The sequence below is a fragment of the Coregonus lavaretus genome (genome assembly GCF_964263955.1).
Source record: "Coregonus lavaretus genome assembly, chromosome: 26".
NCBI classification, from domain to species: domain Eukaryota; kingdom Metazoa; phylum Chordata; class Actinopteri; order Salmoniformes; family Salmonidae; genus Coregonus; species Coregonus lavaretus.
The window spans coordinates 15,513,637-15,535,738 of record NC_140013.1 but is presented as its reverse complement, the minus strand read 5'-3'; the positions used below and the strand labels follow the sequence as shown (position 1 = coordinate 15,535,738).

Here is a 22,102-nt window from a genome sequence, read left to right as displayed (position 1 = left end):
GCGGCCATTTTGAGGTAGTGCAGAAGAAAAACATGTTTCGCAGATGGTAACCATATTCCAAAGTCATGCTAAAATATCACAAATTAACTGAGGCAGGTGATCATGTAAAAGCTTCTATATGTAGCAAAAGTCCATATTCTTAGATGATTACTTTTACAGAGGGTGACTGTGACCACCTGAAACCCTGTGAGAGGACTCATGGTCACAGTGGTCATGGTCATTAGAGGTCATAATGAGGTTATGAACCAGATGCCTTCACTTCATCGCTCAGCTAATTGTATTCATCTCTAAGTAAGTCTATTGCCGGTGGCTCGGCTGCTACTAGACTGGCAGCATTATTTACTAACAATTGTCTGTTGCTAAATGAGGAGATAGTCCAAGTAGTAACAGTCTTACATAGAGTAAATTGGAGAGACACTGATTGGTGACTGAGTGTTTCTGTAATGAGCATGAAGGTGTGTGCGTACTTATGTGTACGTCCAAATGATGATGGCTCTGTCTGATTGCTCCCGTGATGCTGGACAGGCCTGTTGGGGGCTCTGCATGGGCAGGGTTACCCTCCAGCCCACTTTGGTAGGTCCCCTCCTCCTCCTCTTCCAGCTCACTCCTTTTCTCCTTCCTTCCCCCTCCTCCTCTCTGCCTCCCTGTGTCTTGGCTGTGGCAGTGCTTCTTAGAGCTCCCCTGAGCATCCTGTGACTGTCTCGCCAACTGTGCATATGTTGTGTGCCCTGACCCCTGACCCCAGTGCTGCTTCTACTGTATCTGTGAGTGTGGGAGTCCTGATGCCTCAACTGCCATAACCAATCCCCCCCCTGCCCTCACTGACGCTCCCAGACTGTAGTGATGTGGCATCGCCGATTACCCCATCTTGCCCCCTGCCGGCCAAGAGAAATAGCCTAACTAACAGTCGTAGCTTTTCAGACTATAGCTGTTGGCAGTGTGTATGTCATCCAGCTGAGCTCTGAGTTTATAAACTGGTGTTGAAAGGACATCAAACTGCCAGATAACCATTTAAGAGTGTCCTTTAACTGCACAACCATCTTGACTGTAAGCTTCTTATAGTTTTTCACCCTCCTGGATTCTGTACACTGCCTTTGCTGAGAGTGCCTATACTCTGAGTGCTGTAGGACTGTAGCTGTGTGCTAGATGCTGTGTAGTTTAATGCAGGTTATGTTCCGGATAGAGCTAGTCTCTGAGACTCGTTCTAGTCACAAAGTAGTTTTTCTGCTGTTGCTGTGTTTGTTTCTCTGTGTTTAAGTGTACACTGCTCAGTAAAGGTGTTTTAGTTCAGGTTGTGTGCCAATGTTAACCTGGCGTCAGGTGTGATTATAGGTAGACAGGGTAGGTAGGTGGGTGTGTACACTACCAGTCAAAAGTTTGGACACACCTACTCATTCAAGGGTTTTTCTTTATTTGTACTATTTTTTACATTGATAATAGTGAAGACATCAAAACTATGAAATAACACATGGAATCATGTAGTAACCAAAAATGTGTTAAACAAATCAAAATATATTTTATATTTGAGATTCTTCAGATAGCCACCCTTTGCCTTGATGACATCTTTGCACGCCCTTGGCATTCTCTCAACCAGCTTAATGAGGTAGTCTTTCAATTAACAGGTGTGCCTTCTTAAAAGTTAATTTGTGGAATTTCTTTCCTTCTTAATGCGTTTGAGCCAATCAGTTGTGTTATGACAAGGTAGGGGGGTATACAGAAGATAGCTCTATTTGGTAAAAGACCAAGTCCATATTATGACAAGAACAGCTCAAATAAGCAAAGAGAAACAACAGTCCATCATTACTTTAAGACATGAAGGTCAGTCAATATGGAAAATGTCAAGAACTTTGAAAGTTTCTTCAAGTGCAGTCGCAAAAACCATCAAGCGCTATGATGAAACTGGCTCTCATGAGGACCGCGACAGGAATGGAAGAACCAGAGTTACCTCTGCTGCAGAGGATAAGTTCATTCGAGTTACCAGCCTCAGAAATTGTAGCCCAAATAAATGCTTCACAGAGTTCAAGTAACAGACACATCTCAACATCAACTGTTCAGAGGAGACTGCCTTCATGGTCGAATTGCTGCAAAGAAACCCCTACTAAAGGACACCAATAAGAAGAAGTGACTTGCTTGGGCCAAGAAACACGAGCAATGGACATTAGACCGGTGGAAATGAGTCCTTTGGTCTGGAGTCCAAATTGGGGATTTTTGGTTCCAACCGCCGTGGCTTTGTGAGACGCGGTGTGGGTGAATGGATGATCTCCGCATGTGTATTTCCCACCGTAAAGCATGGAGGAGGAGTTGTTATGGTGTGGGGGTGTTTTGCTGGTGACACTGTCTGTGATTTATTTAGAATTCAAGGAACACTTAACCAGCATGGCTACCACAGCATTCTGCAGCGATACACCATCCCATCTGGTTTGGGCTTAGTGGGACTATCATTAGTTTTTCAAAAGGACAATGACCCAACACACCTCGAGGCTATTTTACGAAGAAGGAGAGTGATTGAGTGCTGCATCAGATGACCTGGCTTACACAATCCCCCGACCTCAACCAATTGAGATGGTTTGGGATGAGTCGGACCGCAGAGTGAAGGAAAAGCAGCCAACAAGTGCTCAGCATATGTGGGAACTCCTTCAAGACTGTTGGAAAAGCATTCCAGGTGAAGCTGGTTGAGAGAATCCCAAGGGTGTGCAAAGCTGTCATCAAGGCAAAAGGTGGCTATTTGAATAATCTCAAATATAACATATATTTTGATTTGTTTAACACTTTTTTGGTTACAACATGATTTCATATGTGTTATTTCATAGTATTGATGTCTTCACTATTATTCTACAATGTAGAAAATAGTAAAAATAAAGAAAAACCCTTGAATGAGTAGGTGTGTCCAAACCTTTGACTGGTACTGTATGTGTGTCCTTCAGATGTTTTGTAGTCTGCGTTAACACTTAGCAGTAATCGTGTAGCGTACGCTCTGTGTAACTGATGTGATATTTTGTAGATTGTGAGTGTCCTCTCCTCTCCCGCCTGTCTTGCAGCCACGTTTGGCACAGGCTCCATGAGCATGCCAGCCGGATTCGGGAACGCTGCTGCCTACAACCTCCCCACCAGCTTCAGTGGGACCTTCCAACAGCCCTTCCCTGGCCAGGCCCCCTTCCCCCAGCCTCCGGCCTATCCCCAGCAACCCAACGGTGTGTGTGGGTGTTTGCATGGGTGTATGTGTGCTTTGCATGAATTTGTGTAGTGTACCCATTTAATTTAAACCTTCAGTATTCAACTCTTTCTCTGGTCCACCAGGAGGGGGGTATTCTGCCTATGGACAGGCCAAGGCTGTGGTGACCCCCTTTGGACAGGCGATGGCTGCACCTGGGGTCTCTAGTAACCCCTTCTTGGTGAGTGGGACCATCAGGTGGTTTCCACAGTCTCCATTTGATAAGACTTGTGTTAATTTCACTGGTGGTGATTTAATGGCTCCCCTTCCTCCCTCTCTCTCTCTGTCTCGCTGTCTCTCTCTCTCTGTCTCGCTGTCTCTCTCTCTCTCTGTCTCGCTGTCTCTCTCTCTGTCTCTCTCTGTATCTGTCGTCTTTCCAGGCGGGCGCCCCTTCAGGACACTACCCCTCAGGAAGCTCTTCAACTAATCCTTTCTTATAGCACTGCTCCACCTAAACTCCACCACTAGGGTGATGTCAACTGGCGTGCTCCGCTTGCACCTCTTGCACTGTTTTGTTTCACAAGACGCTTTAAAAAGACAAATAATGTTTCTAAAACTTGTATTTTGTATTAAGTGACGTAACTGACACCGTCCATGGCAACAAAAAACAAAACAAGGTAAAGGTGTGTAGAGGGACGGGAGGGTGTTGGGGGCGTCAGGAAGCCTAGCTGTTAAGAGCGTTGGGCCAGTAATCGAAAGGTCGCTGGTTCGAATCCCCGAGCCGACTAGGTGAAAAATCTGTCAATGTGTCCTTGAGCAAGGCACTTAACCCTAATTGCTCCTCCTGTAAGTTACTCTGGATAAGAGGGTTTGCTAAATGACTAAAATGTAAATGTGTTAAAGGGGCAGGGTCTCCTCTCATCTTCCATCTAACCTGTGAACTGGCCCATCCTCAGCTGAGCCCAATGTATATTCAAACTGGCTGACACTAAGTTATTGCAAAATATTCCAAATCATTACGCTGCAATTCTGTAAATATTTTTTCTTAGCGGAAATTAGCTCTGTGCATATCAGTATTTGTACCTTTAACACAAGTTTAAGGCAGAACTGTTACTTGGAAAAGCTGAGAGGACTACTGTGAGTTACTGTATTTGTAAAGAAGAACCAAAAGTGGTTTGTACAGCGTGGTATCGGTAGGACTATTTTTACAGAGAAGAAGAGGAGAACATGCGTTTCATAATTTGTTACAGAAGAGGGGGAGGAGTCTCTCTCCTCTTCGGTGATTGGCCTCGAGGGCAGAAGCTCCACCTGGAAGGGGATGGGCTCTCACCTGTCCTGCTGTCCAGGCGGTTTACAACAATATAGACTGAAGACCACTGATGTTGGGTGTTAAAGAGATTTAAGTTAATGTGTGTGTATATATATATTAAAATGAATTTTAACTAAAAAGAATGACCAAACCATGTCTTTGTATTGCTGCACTGTACATCTCCATTTTCATATATTTAAATATTTTTTATATATATAAAAATATTTATATCACTATGAAGATGTTGCAGTCTGAATAATGTGGAGCTGTTACTCTTGCTCAGGAGTATAGACTGTAAAAAATATCAAACAGACCTGAATGTCATCGGTGTCTTTAATTCAGTAGGGCACAATGTACCCAACAATTGTGCAACGGAAAACAAAAATGTGCCTACCGAACACGACCCAGGGCCCAGTGGTCAGTTTCTTCTGCTCAGAGTCTTTGTTCAGGGCCAGTGTCACTGTCTTTCAGACTTGGAGGCTGCTCCTCTGCAGTGATGGACTCTCGGTGGCTTTGCCGCATTCTCATAATCATGTACACACCCCTCAGAAAGAAAATGACAGCGATGGCTGAGAAGTAGCTTCCATAAATGGTGAACTGCAAGAAAGAGTGGAGCGGTATGAAGCTTTTTCCTAACTCTTCAGTCTTAGCAGGTCTTATTATTGTCCTGTGACACTTGAACTGTTAACTCACCTGTGGAATGATGCCCAAGCCAAGCCCCCTGCCATCCACCACAACGGATGTGATGATAGTCTGAAGGACCAAAGCCCCAAAATTGTTTGCTCCAAAGATCAGTGCATATCTCTCCATGGAGACGTCAGTAGCAATTTGGAACCTGGAAGGAGAGGGGGCACATGTTTTTCCCTCTACCAAATATTAAAGGGTAATTTTGTTACATTTCAGATCTAAAAAGGGGTCCACGTCCCAGGCCATGAGTTCTTTTAGATCCAGCTATATCCCACAATCTAAAATTAATAGAATAAATAGATAAACACCATGGGGCCGATTCAGACCCAAGTTATGTGCACGCAAATGGAACTTAATTCCCTTTTTATGCACTTTTCTCTCTACTCCACATGTTTCAGCCAGCTATTCGTTCAGTGGGGAGATCACAGAAATGTAGGTTTGGCAGAGGTGTGTCTACAGATATTCTGTATTCTGGCCTTGGCTTAATTCCCTCATAATTCCACCACCTTTACACGTGATGAAACTATGAATAATGTCGAGCAACCTGTCCTAAGTGGAGCAACAACTAGGCCTACTTAATTTTTTCCAATAGAAATAGCACCATTCTCCATGCACTGTAATTTACAAATTGATAAGCGCTAGGTAAATTAGTAAGTTGTTTGGATAAGGGGATTGTAAATATATTTTACCCTATGATTGCTTGAGACATGTAAAACCAGTCATATGGCAGAAAACTGAAGCATATCAACATATCAATTTTCCCACAGTGAGGTTTATGAAATGCTGGCCTTATAACCTGCAGGGATGAATCTTGGAGACCCAAGCTATAGGCTTCTGTAGCCATGCGCAAATTACAGTATAGCGCCAAACCTACCGAGTTGATTTATGATTTCTAGAATGTTTTAATTATATGCCTGGACTTTTCACTGTATTTTTTAAACAATTTGTATCGTGTTAAATATTAGCCACTATTGGTAGCCATCGTCAATTATACCAATACATTTATAACTCACTTTAGTGTTAGTTTCTTTACATTTTGCATCATTCCATTACATCATTAGTTTACCTTTCATCTGTCACATTCATGTGATTGTTCCTGAGGATCGCTAGCAATAGTGGATCATATTAGGCTAACGTTTTACAAGTAATAATTTGGGACATGTAGCCTATTTGAATCATTATGGAACGCAGACCAATACTTAACAGTTTAAAACTGGAGCCTGGCGCACGGTTCACGATGACTGGACCGTTGTCATCACAGTTCCATGATTAGTGAGGATTATTAAGGTAGATTTGTAGGAATATGGTTCTACCTCTATTGTACACTTTTCTCACCTTCCAATATTTAATGGATTAAACAATTGAATATGGAAACTTTCAGGATGAATCAAACCAATGTATTTTTCATTCACCAATATATTTAGTGGGTAGAGGCACTCTAACCTGTTTTTTAAAAATGATTCATAAATACTTATCTAACCCTAAATAATATACATCAGAGTATTTTTAAATCTACCAATTGGTGCTGAAAAGGAGACGAATATGAGTGTATTTACAAGGCTTTCTTTCATTGATCCCTAATATTCTGAACGTTCTCTCCATATATTCTAGTGACTCTGTGGAGTGAATTACACCAAATTTAAAGGGATGGCTTTAGATAAATGTACTGAAAACCCTAATGAATGAAAACTCCACGAGAAAATGTTGGCCAGCAAGTGGGAGGGTTTTCAGCAGTTGAATGAAATATATTCAGCGTGTGTCAGGGAACCACGCCTGCTAGGCCCGTTATGTACCTGAATAAGGTCTGAAAAGTAACTATTGAGAAGTGCGTAGGAAAGGCGTTCATTTCCTAAGTTTGAATCAGGCCCCATGTCATTTCCAGATTTGCAGTGCTTATCTTTTCCATTAATTTGGGTACGAGGCGTGTATCTAGATCTATCTACTCAACCAATGGTGTGGGATGTGGACTCATTGACATTAGACAACTTTGGAGGTATGAAAACATCTGATAAACTTTGATTTAGGAGTGTAATGTCCCTATAACAGGTGTCCCTTTAATATATGACTGACAAAAGGGAATTTCTAAATGTGAAATAAGGCGTATTGTTCTTCAGACGGCAGTAATTCTCAGTTTATCATGACTATATTTGCACTCACATGGCTATGGTGATAAGCAGCATGTAGAGGCACTTGAAGACAATGTAGCCAGCATAGCAGGCCCAGATGCTGGCTGTGAAAGTCATGGTGAAAAGGGCTGCAGCTCCCAGGCCAGAGAATGAACCCAGAGCCAACTCTCCCCACTGGGCCCAATCCACCTCGGTGAAACCAATACCATAGGCCGTCGCTGCCGCTGCAAGGAACACACAGTGGTCTGAGCAGTAACATTTTACATGAAGTTGCTATATACCTTTGTAAGGTGTTAGACTGTTGATGATGATTGATTATTAATGCTTGACAAGCATCTACAAAAAACAGATGGTCATGTGTCCTGTTTCGGATGGCTACGCTCCTATTGGTTAAGGCTAGAGCGAGTGAGCCGGAATGTACTCCCTGCCGGTCCCAACACTTCCCACATCATGACCCCTTACATACTGTCTGTCCCACAAGACCGCTGTCCGAGAGAACAAAACCTCAGCAGCCCACCAAACCGGTCCCTCAGCCTATGCCCTCTCAGCAGCAACGCACTGTGCAAGAGAGAGCCCAAGGACATACCTAAGAGATGGAAACGGATAAATGGGGATGGCGTCGACCACGACGAGCATTGGTGACTGTAACTGTGCTGCTGGCAACAATTTAATTATGTTTTTTGCCGATGTTTACTGACACCGGCCATATTCAACATGTGTTGTGCGTTTGTAAATTCATTAGTTATTCTACACTCTGGCACACTCAGACGAGAGCGCTCTGAAATCGGAATAGATAGCCAGAGTGAATTTAGGAACGCACCCGAAGGGTTTTTCATTGAGTAGACTGCATCACAGTGACGTGTAGATGACTACCAATATGAGTTATTTCTTGTGTAAACTGCTATCCTACTTAAAATATAATCCTGGGAGGGGCAAAAATGGGCCACGTTACTAGCTACCGCCGTGATACAGCTGTCCAGTCGGCAGGCACCTCGATACAACACCGGTGCACAGGTCGCTATGATAGTTACCGCTGGCAACACCTCAATAAAATACTGGTGCACTGGTCGCTATGTTAACTAACATGTATCCCTGGGCGGTCCATCCCTGGACAGTTCTGGCCTGGCACAGGACGCGGGTCGCAGTCAGACCCAACTCGAACTGCGCGCACAGCGTTTCATGATAGCGCCAGGAAATGAGTCTATAGTGTTGTTGGCAACTCACCAAATAGGTTGGACACAGCTTCCACCCCTCCATTGTAGACTGTGAAGTTCTGGGATGGCTCTACGTGCTGCCACAGCACCTGTACATAATTGGTTGTCTGGTTATAGCCACAGGTGGCCAGTGCCCACCATACTGACCAGTACAGCAGCTCCCTTGTAGAGTAACACTGGAGGAAGTCTCTCCACAGCTGGATAAGAACCTGGCTGCAGCTCCTAGCTCTCACTGGCCCCTCAGGGAACATTTCCCTATCACCTGCACACATGTCCCCTCTTCCTAGGGCCTCTGGTAGTTCTTGGGCATCCATTTCTTCTACATTTCCAGTTTTATGCCTCTCCTGACTCCGATGGAAGAACATGCTTCTCTGTGGCATGGGCAGGAAGAGGGAAGTCACCAGGGCGATGGAGATCAACACCAGGTTAAGTACCAGGATGTTGTTGTAGGACATGAGGTTAAAACTGACCAGCAACTGTCCCAGCACAGATCCCATCGTGTAGCCTAGCAGCTGTACACTACGGCAGTAGGATGTAGCTTTGCGGAAGTGTTTCAGGTCCACTATGCTGTAGATGTATGAGAAGTAGGCCACCTCGCTGGCTGTCACCACAGCGTAGGCAAACTGCATTGCCTGCATGGCTGCCACTCCCTGCAGCCAGAGCAGCATTGCTGTCGTAACAAAGAGGTTGATGCACTGGAACACCACTACGGGCTTGTAGCGCAGCCAATCAGTGAGCAGGAAGACGGGCACCATCACAGCCAGGTAGGAGTATGTCCACACAGGAAAAATCTCATTGGTCACCTGAGGTAAATGGAAATAATGTCAAAGACTGGTGGTGCGTTCGTATGTAATCGGAAAGTCAGAGGAGACCCACTAGAATGATCCTCCACGTCGGAGTTCCAAGTGGGAAACTCAGACCAGAATGAATGAGGATGCCTGACCTTTCACCTTCAGATCAAAAGATGGCCGACACAGCCATTTACAACCTTAATAATGTGCATAATGTAGTTAGTTTGACCAATACATTCTATGGTTTGACATATTGTCCACGTTAGCAAGCTAACTAACTTATTAGCAACATTATCTAGTTTAGCCATCTAGTTTCTCATTGGTTGAAGAGTTTTTCAGATTTCAAGCACTCAAATGCATACATGATGTCATCCGGAGTTCACCAACTGGGAACTACGAGTTCCTGAAAAGCATTCAAAGCACCATCAGTGGACCCTACCATGCCTTATTATTTCTTCACCTAATTCAATATATTGCACTTTTTTGTCAAGCAGGTAATAAAGGGATCATAACCCCTGGTACATTGACTTAAAATGATTAGGGTAACACTTGACACCAGCGTCATAACACATAATATGTTTTAACAGCTGACATAACCTGTCATCATATGGTCATGACACATACAGTATATTTAGACCTTTTGTGGTATATATTGCATTATTTTATGTCTGGTTATGACACCTACATAAGAGTGTCAAAACCGACCACACAAGGCAAAACATTCCATTTTTTGTCGTAGCCTACTTGTCATCAGTATGTTTATGTTATATAACATTTTCTGAAATTGACCATATTAAATTATCATTGTAATTGCGCACAAATTGATGTTAGACATGCAACTTCCACAACGCTCGGCTGCTGATGACTGGGACGAATGCAGTTACAGATTTCAGGAGCAGGACAAGACACCCTCTTTGTGACTGATGACTGATGTAAGGGCATGTACGTGATAGGCCTATCTGGCTTATATGATTATGATGTCATAATGCTTCTTGACAGTGTATTTTCTGCAAGTTATTTAAAATCTGATTTAAAAAAGCATGACTGTTAACAGAATTCATTACAACAACACATGACTTAAGAAACAAACTTTCAAATGAAAGGAAACTTATTGGCTGGGAGAAAACACATTTTTGAATAAATGTGGTTTTTGACACTCTTATGTAGGTGTCATAACCAACTGTAAAATAATGCAAAATAATATGTCACAACAGGACAAGTTGTGTCAGCTCTTATGACATTATGACCGTGTCATAACGTGTTATGACAATGGGTGTCAAGTAAAGTGTTACCATGATTAGAAATACAGTAGATTGGTATGGTATTGGTTGAGATTAGAAATATAAATAAATTGCTTTTGCTTATTATGAAATTATTATTTGAGTTAGATTAATCATATTTTTATACAAACAACATATCTAAGCTACCATTACACACTGTAAACAAGTTTCTAGGACCTACAGTGAGGGAAAAAAGTATTTGATCCCCTGCTGATTTTGTACGTTTGCCCACTGACAAAGAAATGATCAGTCTATAATTTTAATGGTAGGTTTATTTGAACAGTGAGAGACAGAATAACAACAAAAAAATCCAGAACAACGCATGTCAAAAATGTTATAAATTGATTTGCATTTTTTGTCTTAAAGTAATGATGAACTGTCGTTTCTCTTTACTTATTTGAGCTGTTCTTGCCATAATATGAACTTGGTATTTTACCAAATAGGGCTATCTTCTGTATACCACCTTGTCACAACACAACTGATTGGCTCAAACGCATTAAGAAGGAAAGAAATTCCACAAATTAACTTTTAACAAGGCACACCTGTTAATTGAAATGCATTCCAGGTGGTTGAGAGAATGCCAAGAGTGTGCAAAGCTGTCATCAAGGCAAAGGGTGGCTACTTTGAAGAATCTCAAATCTCAAATATATTTTGATTTGTTTAACACTTTTTTGGTTACTGCATGATTCCATATGTTCCGTTATTTCATAGTTTTGATGTCTTCACTATTATTCTACAATAATAAAGAAAAACCCTTGAATGAGTAGGTGTGTCCAAACTTTTGACTGGTACTGTATATACATGTATATATTTTTTAAATATATACTGTATATTAAAAAATAAAAAACCATCACACTTCCACCACCATGCTTGACCATTGGTATGAGGTTCTTACTGTGGAATGCAGTGTTTGGTTTTCGCCAGGCATAATGGGACCCATGTCGTCCAAAAAGTTATACTTTTGACTCATCTGTCCATTCTGCTCTGTATCAGATAATTCTACAGGAAAATGTCAGGCCATCTGTCTGTGAGCTGAAGCTTAAGCACAGCTGGATCATGCAGCAAGACAATGATCCAAAACACCCAATCAATTCTACAAGAAAATTGTTAAAAAGCAACACATTTGAAGTTTTGGAATGGCCTAGTCAAAGTGCAGACCTAATCCCAATTGAGATGTTATGGCAGGACTTGAAACGAGCAGTTCATGCTTGAAAACCCACAAATGTCGCTGAGTTAAAGCAGTTCTGCATGCAAGAGTGGGCCAAAATTCCTCCACAGCGATGTGAGACTGATCAACAACTACAGGAAACATTTGGTTGCAGTCATTGCAGCTAAAGGTGGCACAACCAGTTATTGAGTGTAAGGGGGCAATTACTTTTTCACACAGGGGAATTGGGTGTTGCATAACTTTGTTAGTTAAATAAATAAAATAAGTATCAATTTTGTTGTTATTTGTAAATTCAGGTTCCCTTTATCTAATATTAGGTTTTGGTTGACGATCTGATAACATTCAGTATCAAAAATATGCAAAAATAGAGAAAATCAGAAAGGGGGTAGATACTTTTTCACAGCACTGTAGGCTAATTATATTAGCATTCAAAAGTATGAATTTGACTTTTCTTTACATTTTTCTAAGGTATTCTCTTAGTTGTACTGCTAAACTTAATGTAAATAAGTTACATTTTATATCACTATGTGAATGGGTCTAAATACCATATAAGGTTTTAAGTACTGCTAACCCCCCACATAGGAGCCTATACTTATCTAAATCTTGTGAGAAAATACAACGATAATTGTCATCAACTATATAAATGAAAAATTGAGAATGTTCCAAAGGTCAATAATTAAAAAAAGAGAGGCGGCAAGGATATTTACTTTAGGGTCTCAAAACCCATTTTTTTTGTCAATAAAACAAAAGATAATTGATGGATTTAAACAAACTTCTTACGCATGTAGAGACACTAACCAAGCATTAGCACATTGAATAACATTCCATTATCATACTGTTACAACTGACCCTGTGTTACTTTGTTCCCTGGTCTCCTCATAGATATAGCGCTGTTCAAAAGTGCGGGAATGACAACATTTTATTGACATTTGACTACTGTAGTAGCTCACCTGTTCCACTGTCAGGTTTTTGTCTGGACCTGTCAGGTAAGGTATGAGGAAAGGTTCCAAAGGTTTCACAGTACTGAAGAACCCATAGATGCACAGCAGAGTGGTGGGATAGCCCCATCCTGCCTTCCACCGCTTCACAGCCTCCATCCTCACAGATCCACAGAGATAGTCACCAGTGTCACGACACAATGTTTTGCTGCTTTACCTGCCCAGATTAGTCCGATTTAGCTGTGTTACCTGTCCAGGCTAATCGACTCCCTACTATAATACTATAGTAGTAGCGAACTAGCCTGAGGTTGTTTGTGTAATCGCTAAGCTCCGTCTGTCAATCAACAACTTGCTCAAAGGGAAATACTTAGGGTCCACTGACACACATTCCTTCTAGAACTGAGACATGAGCGCAATGAATAAAACTAATAAATCATACCTGTATATCAGCTGTACACCTTATCTTTTTTAGTTTAATTATAGAGTAGTTGGAGTAGACTAAATCATGCTTATGCAACATGTACCCACTGGACAAAACTGCTTGAATCAACGTTGTTTCCACGTCATTTCAACCACAAAAATCTATGTAATCAAATAAAATTGTATTGGTCGCATACACATATTTAGCATATGTTATTGAAGATGTAGCGAAATGCTTGTGTTCCTAGCTCCAACAGTGCAGTAATATTTAACAATACACAACAATACACGCAAATCTAAAAAGTAAACAAATGGAATTAAGAAATATATAAATATTAGGACGAGCAATGTCAAAGTCCGGAGTATAAATATATATGTACAGTACCAGTCAAAGGTTTGGACACACCTACTCATTCAAGGGTTTTTCTTTATTTTTACTATTTTCTACATTGTAGAATAATAATGAAGACATCAAAACTATGAAATATCACATCTGGAATCATGTAGTAACCAAAAAAGTGTTAAACAAATCAAAATATATTTGAGATTTGAGATTCTTCAGATAGCCACCCTTTGCTTTGATGACAGCTTTGCACACTCTTGGCATTCTCTCAACCAGCTTCATGAGGTAGTCACCTGGAATGCATTTCAAGTAACAGGTGTGCCTTCTTAAAAGTTAATTTGTGGAATTTCTTTCCTTCTTAATGCATTTGAGCCAATCAGTTGTGTTGTGACAAGGTAGGGGGGGTATACAGAAGATAGCCCTATTTGGTAAAAGACCAAGTTCATATTATGACAAGAACAGCTCAAATAAGCAAAGAGAAACGACAGTCCATCATTACGTTAATACATGAATGTCAGTCAATATGGACAATTTCAAGAACTTTGAAAGTTTCTTCAAGTGCAGTCGCAAAAACCATCAAGCGCTATGATGAAACTGGCTCTCATGAGGACCGCCACAGGAATGGAAGACCCAGAGTTACCTCTGCTGCAGAGGATAAGTTCAATAGAGTTACCAGCCTCAGAAATTGCAGCCCAAATAAATGCTTCACAGAGTTCAAGTAACAGACATATCTCAACATCAACTGTTCAGAGGAGACTGTGTGAATCAGGCCTTCATGATCAAATTGCTATTTAACAGTCTGATGGCCTTCAGATACAAGCTGTTCTTCAGTCTCTTGGTCCCAGCTTTGATGCACCTCTAATGACCTTCTTGATGTTGAATCAATGTGGAAAACTGATTGGATTTGCAAAAAGTTATCAAGGTAAGGGCATTTCGTTGTTTGTTTACCCAACTTTTAACCTAAACTTGGTGACTTTGTGACATTTGTTGTTGATTTAACTTTGAATTCACATTTAGTTGACAAATCAAAACTAGAGGTTGAACTGACGTCTATGCCCAGTCGTTATCAACTTTTATTTTGAATATAAATACAAGTATACAGAGCACCATGACGTTAGATTTTAAAGTAAAAGTTTGGTGAGACACCTTGCCCCCCTCAGTTTTGGACAGATTATTGTCTGTGGTCAGAACCAGTCAGATCAAAACACTTCTACTTTGGGTTCTTCTTTTTGGTCCACTGCATGTTCAAGTTTGCAGTGGTGTACACAGTGTTGGGCTTGGAAGCTCCTCTGCAGTGGTGGAGTCTCTGTGGCTTTGCTGCACTCTCATAATCGTGTACACATCCCACAGGAAAAAAATGACAGCGATGGCTGAGAAGTAGCTTCCATAAATGATGATCTGCAAGAAAGAGTGGAAAAGCATTAAGCTTATTTTTCAGTTACACAGTTCAGATAAAAAATTAAAAAACATTTTGAATGAGACAGATATTTAACGTTGTTTTTTTGGACAAACATCCAGGACAGTTCATAACATCCAAGGCAAAAGTCCAAGGTATCTATTCATAACTTTGGATAATGACACTGGGGGTTGTGGTGGAAGAGTCAGGATCTAATGGTTTGTAGGGACTTGCCTCCTTTGACACTTGAAACTTTAACTCACCTGTGGAATGATGCCCAAGCCGAGCCCCCTGCCATCCTCCACAATGGATGTGATGATAGTCTAAAGGACCAAAGAGCCAAAGTTGTTTGCTCCAAGGATCAGTGCTTATCTCTCCATGGAGGTCAGTAGCAATTTGGAACCTTGGAGGAAATGGTCACGTTTGTTCTTGCTAAATAATCATTCAAGTTTGGCACCTACATTTTTCTAATGGCAGTAATTCACAAACTCTCATGGCAAATGTGATAAGGCCCCCAGGCCAGAGAAGGAGCACAGGAACAACTCTCCCCACTAGGCCCAGTCCACCTGGAGGAAACCAATGCCATAGGCCATCGCTGCACCTGTAAATCACACACATGATGTGATAAACTTACCATTAAGTAATTACATATTAGAAGTATGACTGATTGACTGTTGATGATGATTGATTATTAATGCCAGACAAACATCTACAAATACCCAATGGTTATGTGTACTCCAATAGTTGGTGCTTCACTACTCACCAAACAGAATGTGACTTTCTGGGATGGCTGTATGTGCTTCCACAACACCTGTACATAGTTGATTGCCTGGTTGTAGCCGCAGGTAGCCGGTACCCACCACACTGACCAGTGCAGCAGTGCCCTGGTGGAGTAGCACTGGAGAAAGTCTCTCCACAGCAGCAGGAAGACTTGGCTGCAGCCCCTAGACCTCTCTGGCCCCTCAGTGGACACATCACCTGCACACCTGCACACCTGCACACCTGTCCCCTCTTTCTGGGGTCTGTGGTGGTTCACTTTGACTCCGATGGAAGAACATGCTTCTCTGTGGCATGGGCAGGAAGAGGGAAGTCACCAGGGCAATGGAGATCAACACCAGGGTAAGTACCAGGATGTTGTTGTAAGACATGAGGTTGAAACAGACCAGCAGCTGTCCCAGCACAGAGCCCACCGTGTAGCTTAGCAGCTGTACACTACGGCAGTAGGATTTAGCCTTGCAGGAGTGTTTCAGGTCCACTATGCTGTAGATGTATGAGACGTAGGGCACCTCACAGGCCGACTTTACGCCGAAGAAGAACTGCATTGCCTTAAAGGCTGCCCCCTCCTGCACCAATAGCATCATCGCCCAGGTTATGAAGAAGTTGATGCACTGAAACACCACGACGAGCTTGTAGCGCAACCAATCTAGGGCAGGAAGACTGTCACCATCACAGCCAGGAAGGAGTATGTCCACACTGGGTAGATTTCATTGGTCACCTGGGCTAGAGTGCAATACTGCTGTCTGTTTGGGAGGTTGCAACATTACAGAACATTCAGATAGAAAATGTATTGATTGTAGCGACCTTAACCCAACACCTAGCGAGCAACACAGCGACCTCATCAAGAGATTCAGATATCTTGCCGTAAAGGCTAAGGTGTTGGGTTGACAGCCACAAAGACACAAGTTCAAACCCTGGTCCGGACTACTTTCTGACCTCACTTGCGGCCATCGAAAAAAGTGGGGGTAAGTGTGAGGAACTTACAGCAGGAAGGGGGTAGTGTAGCGTGCTGGTAGGTAGTAAAGTAGTCATAAACATTACTGATAAAGTTGTAAAGTTACGGATTAAAAATGAAGGAAATCGGGACACTCCTCTAAAGAGAGTATAAGAGTATGAAGACAATGCATTGAAATGTTTGTCCTGTAGCCTACTGTACCTGTTCCACTGTCAGGTTTTTGTCTGGACCAGTCAGGTAAGGGCAGATGAAGGGTACGAGAGGTTTCAAAGTATTGAAGAACCCATAGATGCACAGCAGAGTGGTGGGATAGCCCCATCCTGCCCTCCGCCACTTCCCAGCCTCCATCCTTACAGATCCACAAACAGCGATAGCCAGTACTATCACCCACACAAGTTTTTATACTTTATACAAAAAGTAGGTTTATTGCTTTACCTGCTCAGGTTAGTCTGCTCTCTCACACACTACTCTTAATCCAGCCTGTGTCTAGTCCCCATATGGAAGTCACCTCGGTTTGTTTGTGTAATCACTGAGGTCAGTCTGTCAATCAATCAACAACAATATTTAACATGGCCATGCCTATCAATTGAACACACCTTATCTTTTGGATGACTTACAGAGAAGTTGGACAAAACAATGCTTACGCAACATTTGTTGTATTTTGATTATAAATACAAGTCTATTGTCTGTGGTCAGAACAGAACCCGTCTGAGGAGGGCATCTCCACTTTGGGTTCTTCTTTCTGTTCCTGGTCCATTGCCTGTTTAGACCTGCAGTGGTGTGCACAGGCTGTGTACATCCCTCGGATCAGGAAAAGCACAGATATTTCTGCATAGTAGCTGCCATAGATGATGAACTGGAGAAAGGGAAATGAAGCTTTGGTTTGATTAAAGGGGTCAAGAACAGAAATAATGCAGTAATAATTATCCACCAGGTGTCACTCTCTCTTCACTTTTGGTAACTTGTGCATCAGTTAAAGGAATGGGCAATGGCCTTTCTAGCTCTGGATTGTGACAATGCCTAGCCCCAGTGCAGTTTCATCAACAATGATGGCTGTGAAAATGGTCTGCAGCAAGAGGGCAACAAAAGTGTTGACTCCGAACGTTAGAGCATAGCATACCATGGAAATGTTGGATGCAATCTGGAATCTGTAACGCCAAAACAGATAATCCTTTGTACTGTACAGTATGAAAATGTATGCAGTCACTAACTGTAAGTCGCTCTGGATAAGAGCGTCTGCTAAATGACTAAAATGTAAATGTACTGAATATTTTCATTGTGCAGTTCTGATGAATGTCTGTGGGATGCATGGAAGGTATATTAAATAAATATAGCAGAGCTCATTGAAGTATGGCTTAGAGAGTATTCACTTACGTAGTGATGGTGATCAGCAGCATGTAGGAGGCCTGGAATATGACGTAGCCAGCATAACTTTCCCAAATGTTGCTGGTGAGCCCAATCAGAAACACGGCCCCTGCCCCCACCGCAGAGAACACCCCCAGTGACAGCTCCCCCCAGACATCCCAGGTCACCTTTACATGACCCACACAGAAGGCTGCAGCTGCACCTATAGGACAGGGATGGGACAACAACAGTGGATGATTTCCTTTTTAGATCCTGAGTAAATACTTGTAAACTGCATCCTTCCTTCCTCCCTTCCTTTAAGCAATCACTGATCCAACACTGTTGGCTGGGTTAAAGCATAGGATTCAATACATGGATTTCATCAATCAATCAATCAATCAATCAATCAAATGCATTTATAAAGTCCGTTTTACATCAGCAATTGTCACAAAGTGCTTATACAGAAACCCAGCCAAAAACCCTGAAGAGCAAGCAATGCAGATGTAGAAGCACGGTGGTTAGGAAAAACTCCCTGGAAAGGCAGGAACCTAGGAAGAAACCTAGAGAGGAACCAGGCTCTGAGGGGTGGCCACTCGTCTTCTGGCTGTGCCGGGTGGAGATTATAAGAGTACATGGCCATTAAGGCCAGATCGTTCTTGAAGATGTTGAAGATCCAGTCATATCAGATCATTGATTACCCCAAGCAAGGACGGATGCAAAATTTGAAGAATTCGAACAGGACCCTCATCGTATTTCTACCATCATTTATCAGGACAATATAATGTCTCTATCCCTGAACACATAGGATAGAGGACAGGGCTTTGATTTAATTAAAGGGATACTTGGTGATTTTGGCAATGAGGCCCTTTATCTACTTCCCAAGTCAGATTGACTTGTTACGATAAGTCAAAATCTCTCAAACCCGAGCTATCAGCAATAATCAGAGAAATCGTTACCCAAGCTATCACCTTAATTGAAGCAATTACTCTTCTCTCTCTGCGTGCAGAGCCCAACTTGAACCAAAGGAAAGATGACCACGGAACTACTTTGCCTTAAACCCATCGAAACACATTACCCATTTAATCATGGACCACATATACATCAGATTGTGAGACCAACATTCAGCTGTGTCCTGGTAATTTTGGAATTTTACTAGTATATTTTTATTTAGTAATACAAAAATATTAGCATCGTAACATTTTATCTGAATATAGAATTCACCAACCGGCAAACCCCAAAGCACAGCTACTCTACTGAACACACACACACACAGTTCTGAGACTTTCTTACCTACTACTGCGCATATGGCCTCGACCCCTCCATTATAGACAGAGGAGGTGCTGGATGGCTCTATGTGGTCCTACATCAGCTGAATGTAGTTGAACACCTGACCGTTGCCGGCCGTGGCTAGAGCCCCCAACAGAGACCAGTAGACCAGCTTCCTAGAGGAGTAGGACTCTCTGAAGCTGCTACAGAGCAGCCTGCCAGCATAGACCACATTATGCAGGCTGCACCAGCCAGTCCTACCCCCGTTTCCCTGGGTCCTACCCGACCCAGCACCATCCTCCACGTCCTCCTCTTCATCCTCTGCCTCCTCCACTGCACTCGCCTCCTTCCACACCTGGCCCTTGGCGCTCAGGTCCAGGGCAGCCTTCTCCCCCCTGAAGAACATCCACCGCTGGGGCATGGGTAGCCAGACGGAGAACGCAACACTGAGGATCCCCATGGAGATGGCATTGAGGTAGAAGTAGTCCAGCCCTGCCAAGGAGACCAGCAACTGGCCTAGGGTGGCACCTAGGGTGGCGCCTGTCAGCATGGCACTGCGGAGGTAGCCGGTGGCCCGCTGGTACCTCTCCGGAGGGATCACGCTGTAGATATAGGAGAAGTAGGCCACCTCCGTGGAGGTCACCACGGCATAGTTGAACTGCAGGAAGGTCATGGCAGTCAGGCGGGGATCGAAGCAGAGCAGGACATAGTTGGTGACCAGGAAGAGGCCACGATCACTGGCTTGTACCTCAGGAAGTCTGTCAGCAGGAAGACTGGGAAGAGGACTGCCAGGTAGGAGTACGTCCAGATGGGGAACAGGTAGTTGGTAACCTGAGGAGGCACAGGGAGAGGAGTGATTCATTTATCAGTAGATCTATTCAATATGCACAGGGATACTGAATAGTCCTACCGATCGTCTGTATGAAGCAAAAATAGAACATAGCCCACTGTATACAGTAGCACATACACTATATATACAAAAGCATGTGGACACCCCTTCAAATTAGTGGATTTGGCAATTTCAGCCACACCCGTTGCTGACATGTGTATAAAATCAAGCACACCGCCATGCAATCTCCATAGACAAACATTGGCCGTAGAATGGCCTCAGTGACTTTCAACGTGGCACTATCATAGGATGCCACCTTTCCAACAAGTCAGTTCGTCAAATGTCTTCCCTGCTAGAGCTGCCCCGGTCAACTGTAAGTGGTGTTACTGTGAAATGTCTAGGAGCGGCAGCAGCTCAGTCGCGAGGTGGTAGGCCACACAAGCTCACAGAATGGGACCGCCGAGTGCTGAAGCGTGTAGCATGTAAAAATCGTCTGTCCTCGGTTGCAACACTTACTACCGAGTTCCGAACTGCCTCTGGAAGCAAAGTCAACACAATAACTGTTAGTCGGGAGCTTCATGAAATGGGTTTCCATGGCCGAGCAGCCGCACACAAGCCTAAGATCACTGTGCACAATGCCAAGCATCGGCTGGAGTTGTGTAAAGCTCGGCACCATTGGACTCTGGAGCAGTGGAAATGCGTTCTCTGGAGTGATGAATCACGCTTCACCATCTAGCAGTCCGATGGATTAATTTGGGTTTGGAGGATACCAGGAGAACGCTACCTGCCCGAATGCATAGTGGCAACTGTAAAGTTTGGTGGAGTAGGAATAATGGTCTGGGGCTGTTTTTCATGGTTTGGGCTGGGCCCCTTAGTTCCAGTGAAGGGAAATCTTAACTCTACAGCATACAATGACATTCTAGACGATTCTGTGCTTCTAACTTTGTGGCAACAGTTTGGGGAAGGCCCTTTCCTGTTTCAGCATGACAATGCCACAGTGCACAAAGCCACATACAGAAATGGTTTGTCGAGATCGGTGTGGAAGAACCTGACTGGTCTGCACAGAGCCTTGACCTCAACCCCATCGAACACCTTTGGGATGAATTGGAACCCCAACTGCGAGCCAGGCCTAATCGCACAACATCAGTGCCCGACCTCACTAATGCTCTTGTGGCTGAATGGAAGCAAATCCCTGCAGCAATGTTCCAACATCTAGAGGAAAGCCTTCCCAGAAGAGTGGTGGCTGATATAGCAGCAAAGGGGGGACAAACTCCATATTAATACCCATGATTTTGGAATGAGATGTTGGACGAGCAGGTGTCCACATACTTTTGGTCATGTAGTGTATTTCATTCTATCGTTATAGTGTGCGTCATTCTCTGTAGCTCAATTGGTAGAGCATGGCGCTTGTAACGCCAGGGTAGTGGGTTCAATCCCTGGGACCACCCATACGTTAAAAAAAATGTATGCACACATGACTGTAAGTCGCTTTAGATAAAAGCGTCTGCTAAATGGCATATTATTATTTACTTTCTTATCACAACCTTCTTAACAAATCCAATCAAAACTGATAAAGTGTAGCATACAGCTCTCTGCTGCTGGTTACTTTACCTCTTCCTCCGAGATGTTCTTGTATGGTCCAATAAGGTATGGTGTTAGGAAGGGCTCAGCTGGTCTGCAGTTGGCGAAGAACCCATAGAGCGACAGAACGGCTGTGGGAAACACCCAGCCAGTGAACTTCAGCTTGGCCCAGCAACCCATCCTGGTAGCCTACCCCTTCTGCCCCCCTCACATGCACAACTTCTGGGTCTGAGTCCTGTGTACCACTGGTATCTGTTGGCAGTAGGCAGCAGTAGATCACTGGGCCAAGTCCTTTCGGGGAAATGTATGAATTTAGTCTATGTCTATGAACTACATGTGCATAACTGAGAATGCAAGTTTATCTGAGGGAGACTTTGAGCTCTTGGGAAATAGTCCCACTGATGGTAAAATGAAAGCTTATGTCAGCCTCAATTATCATGACACAGAGTTGTACACATTTTTCTAGTCTCTATTTTTGACTTTATGTACATGTTTTGTGCACAGTTATGGAACAAGTTCAGTCTTTT

At 43.1% G+C, this 22,102-nt stretch overlaps 1 protein-coding gene and 2 pseudogenes across 3 annotated transcripts in view; 1 reads left to right on the top strand and 2 right to left on the bottom strand.

The window, feature by feature from the left end:
- LOC311101797 (arf-GAP domain and FG repeat-containing protein 1-like) overlaps nucleotides 1-4,594 on the top strand; it is a 37,934-nt pseudogene extending 33,340 nt beyond the window's left edge. Inside the window, exons 12-14 of the transcript XR_014615756.1 lie at nucleotides 3,039-3,191; nucleotides 3,298-3,392; nucleotides 3,592-4,594. The product of XR_014615756.1 is annotated as an arf-GAP domain and FG repeat-containing protein 1-like (transcript). The remainder of the gene's footprint in view (nucleotides 1-3,038; nucleotides 3,192-3,297; nucleotides 3,393-3,591) is intronic.
- Nucleotides 4,595-4,892: 298 nt separating this feature from the next.
- Nucleotides 4,893-12,823, bottom strand: LOC311101293 (thiamine transporter 2-like; the record flags this gene model as incomplete). Its single annotated transcript, XM_084142421.1, has 5 exons — nucleotides 4,893-5,057; nucleotides 5,154-5,295; nucleotides 7,305-7,497; nucleotides 8,498-9,290; nucleotides 12,677-12,823. 5 exons carry the CDS (start codon nucleotides 12,821-12,823, stop codon nucleotides 4,893-4,895), a joined length of 1,440 nt encoding a protein of 479 aa, XP_083998547.1.
- Nucleotides 12,824-14,672: 1,849 nt separating this feature from the next.
- LOC311101530 (thiamine transporter 2-like) lies at nucleotides 14,673-21,755 on the bottom strand (annotated as a pseudogene). Its single transcript has 10 exons — nucleotides 21,606-21,755; nucleotides 19,190-19,996; nucleotides 17,930-18,122; nucleotides 17,571-17,703; nucleotides 17,255-17,411; nucleotides 16,757-16,935; nucleotides 15,583-16,318; nucleotides 15,281-15,424; nucleotides 15,087-15,226; nucleotides 14,673-14,825 (listed from the first exon to the last, which is right to left on the bottom strand). The product of its transcript is annotated as a thiamine transporter 2-like (transcript).
- Nucleotides 21,756-22,102: the final 347 nt, after the last annotated feature.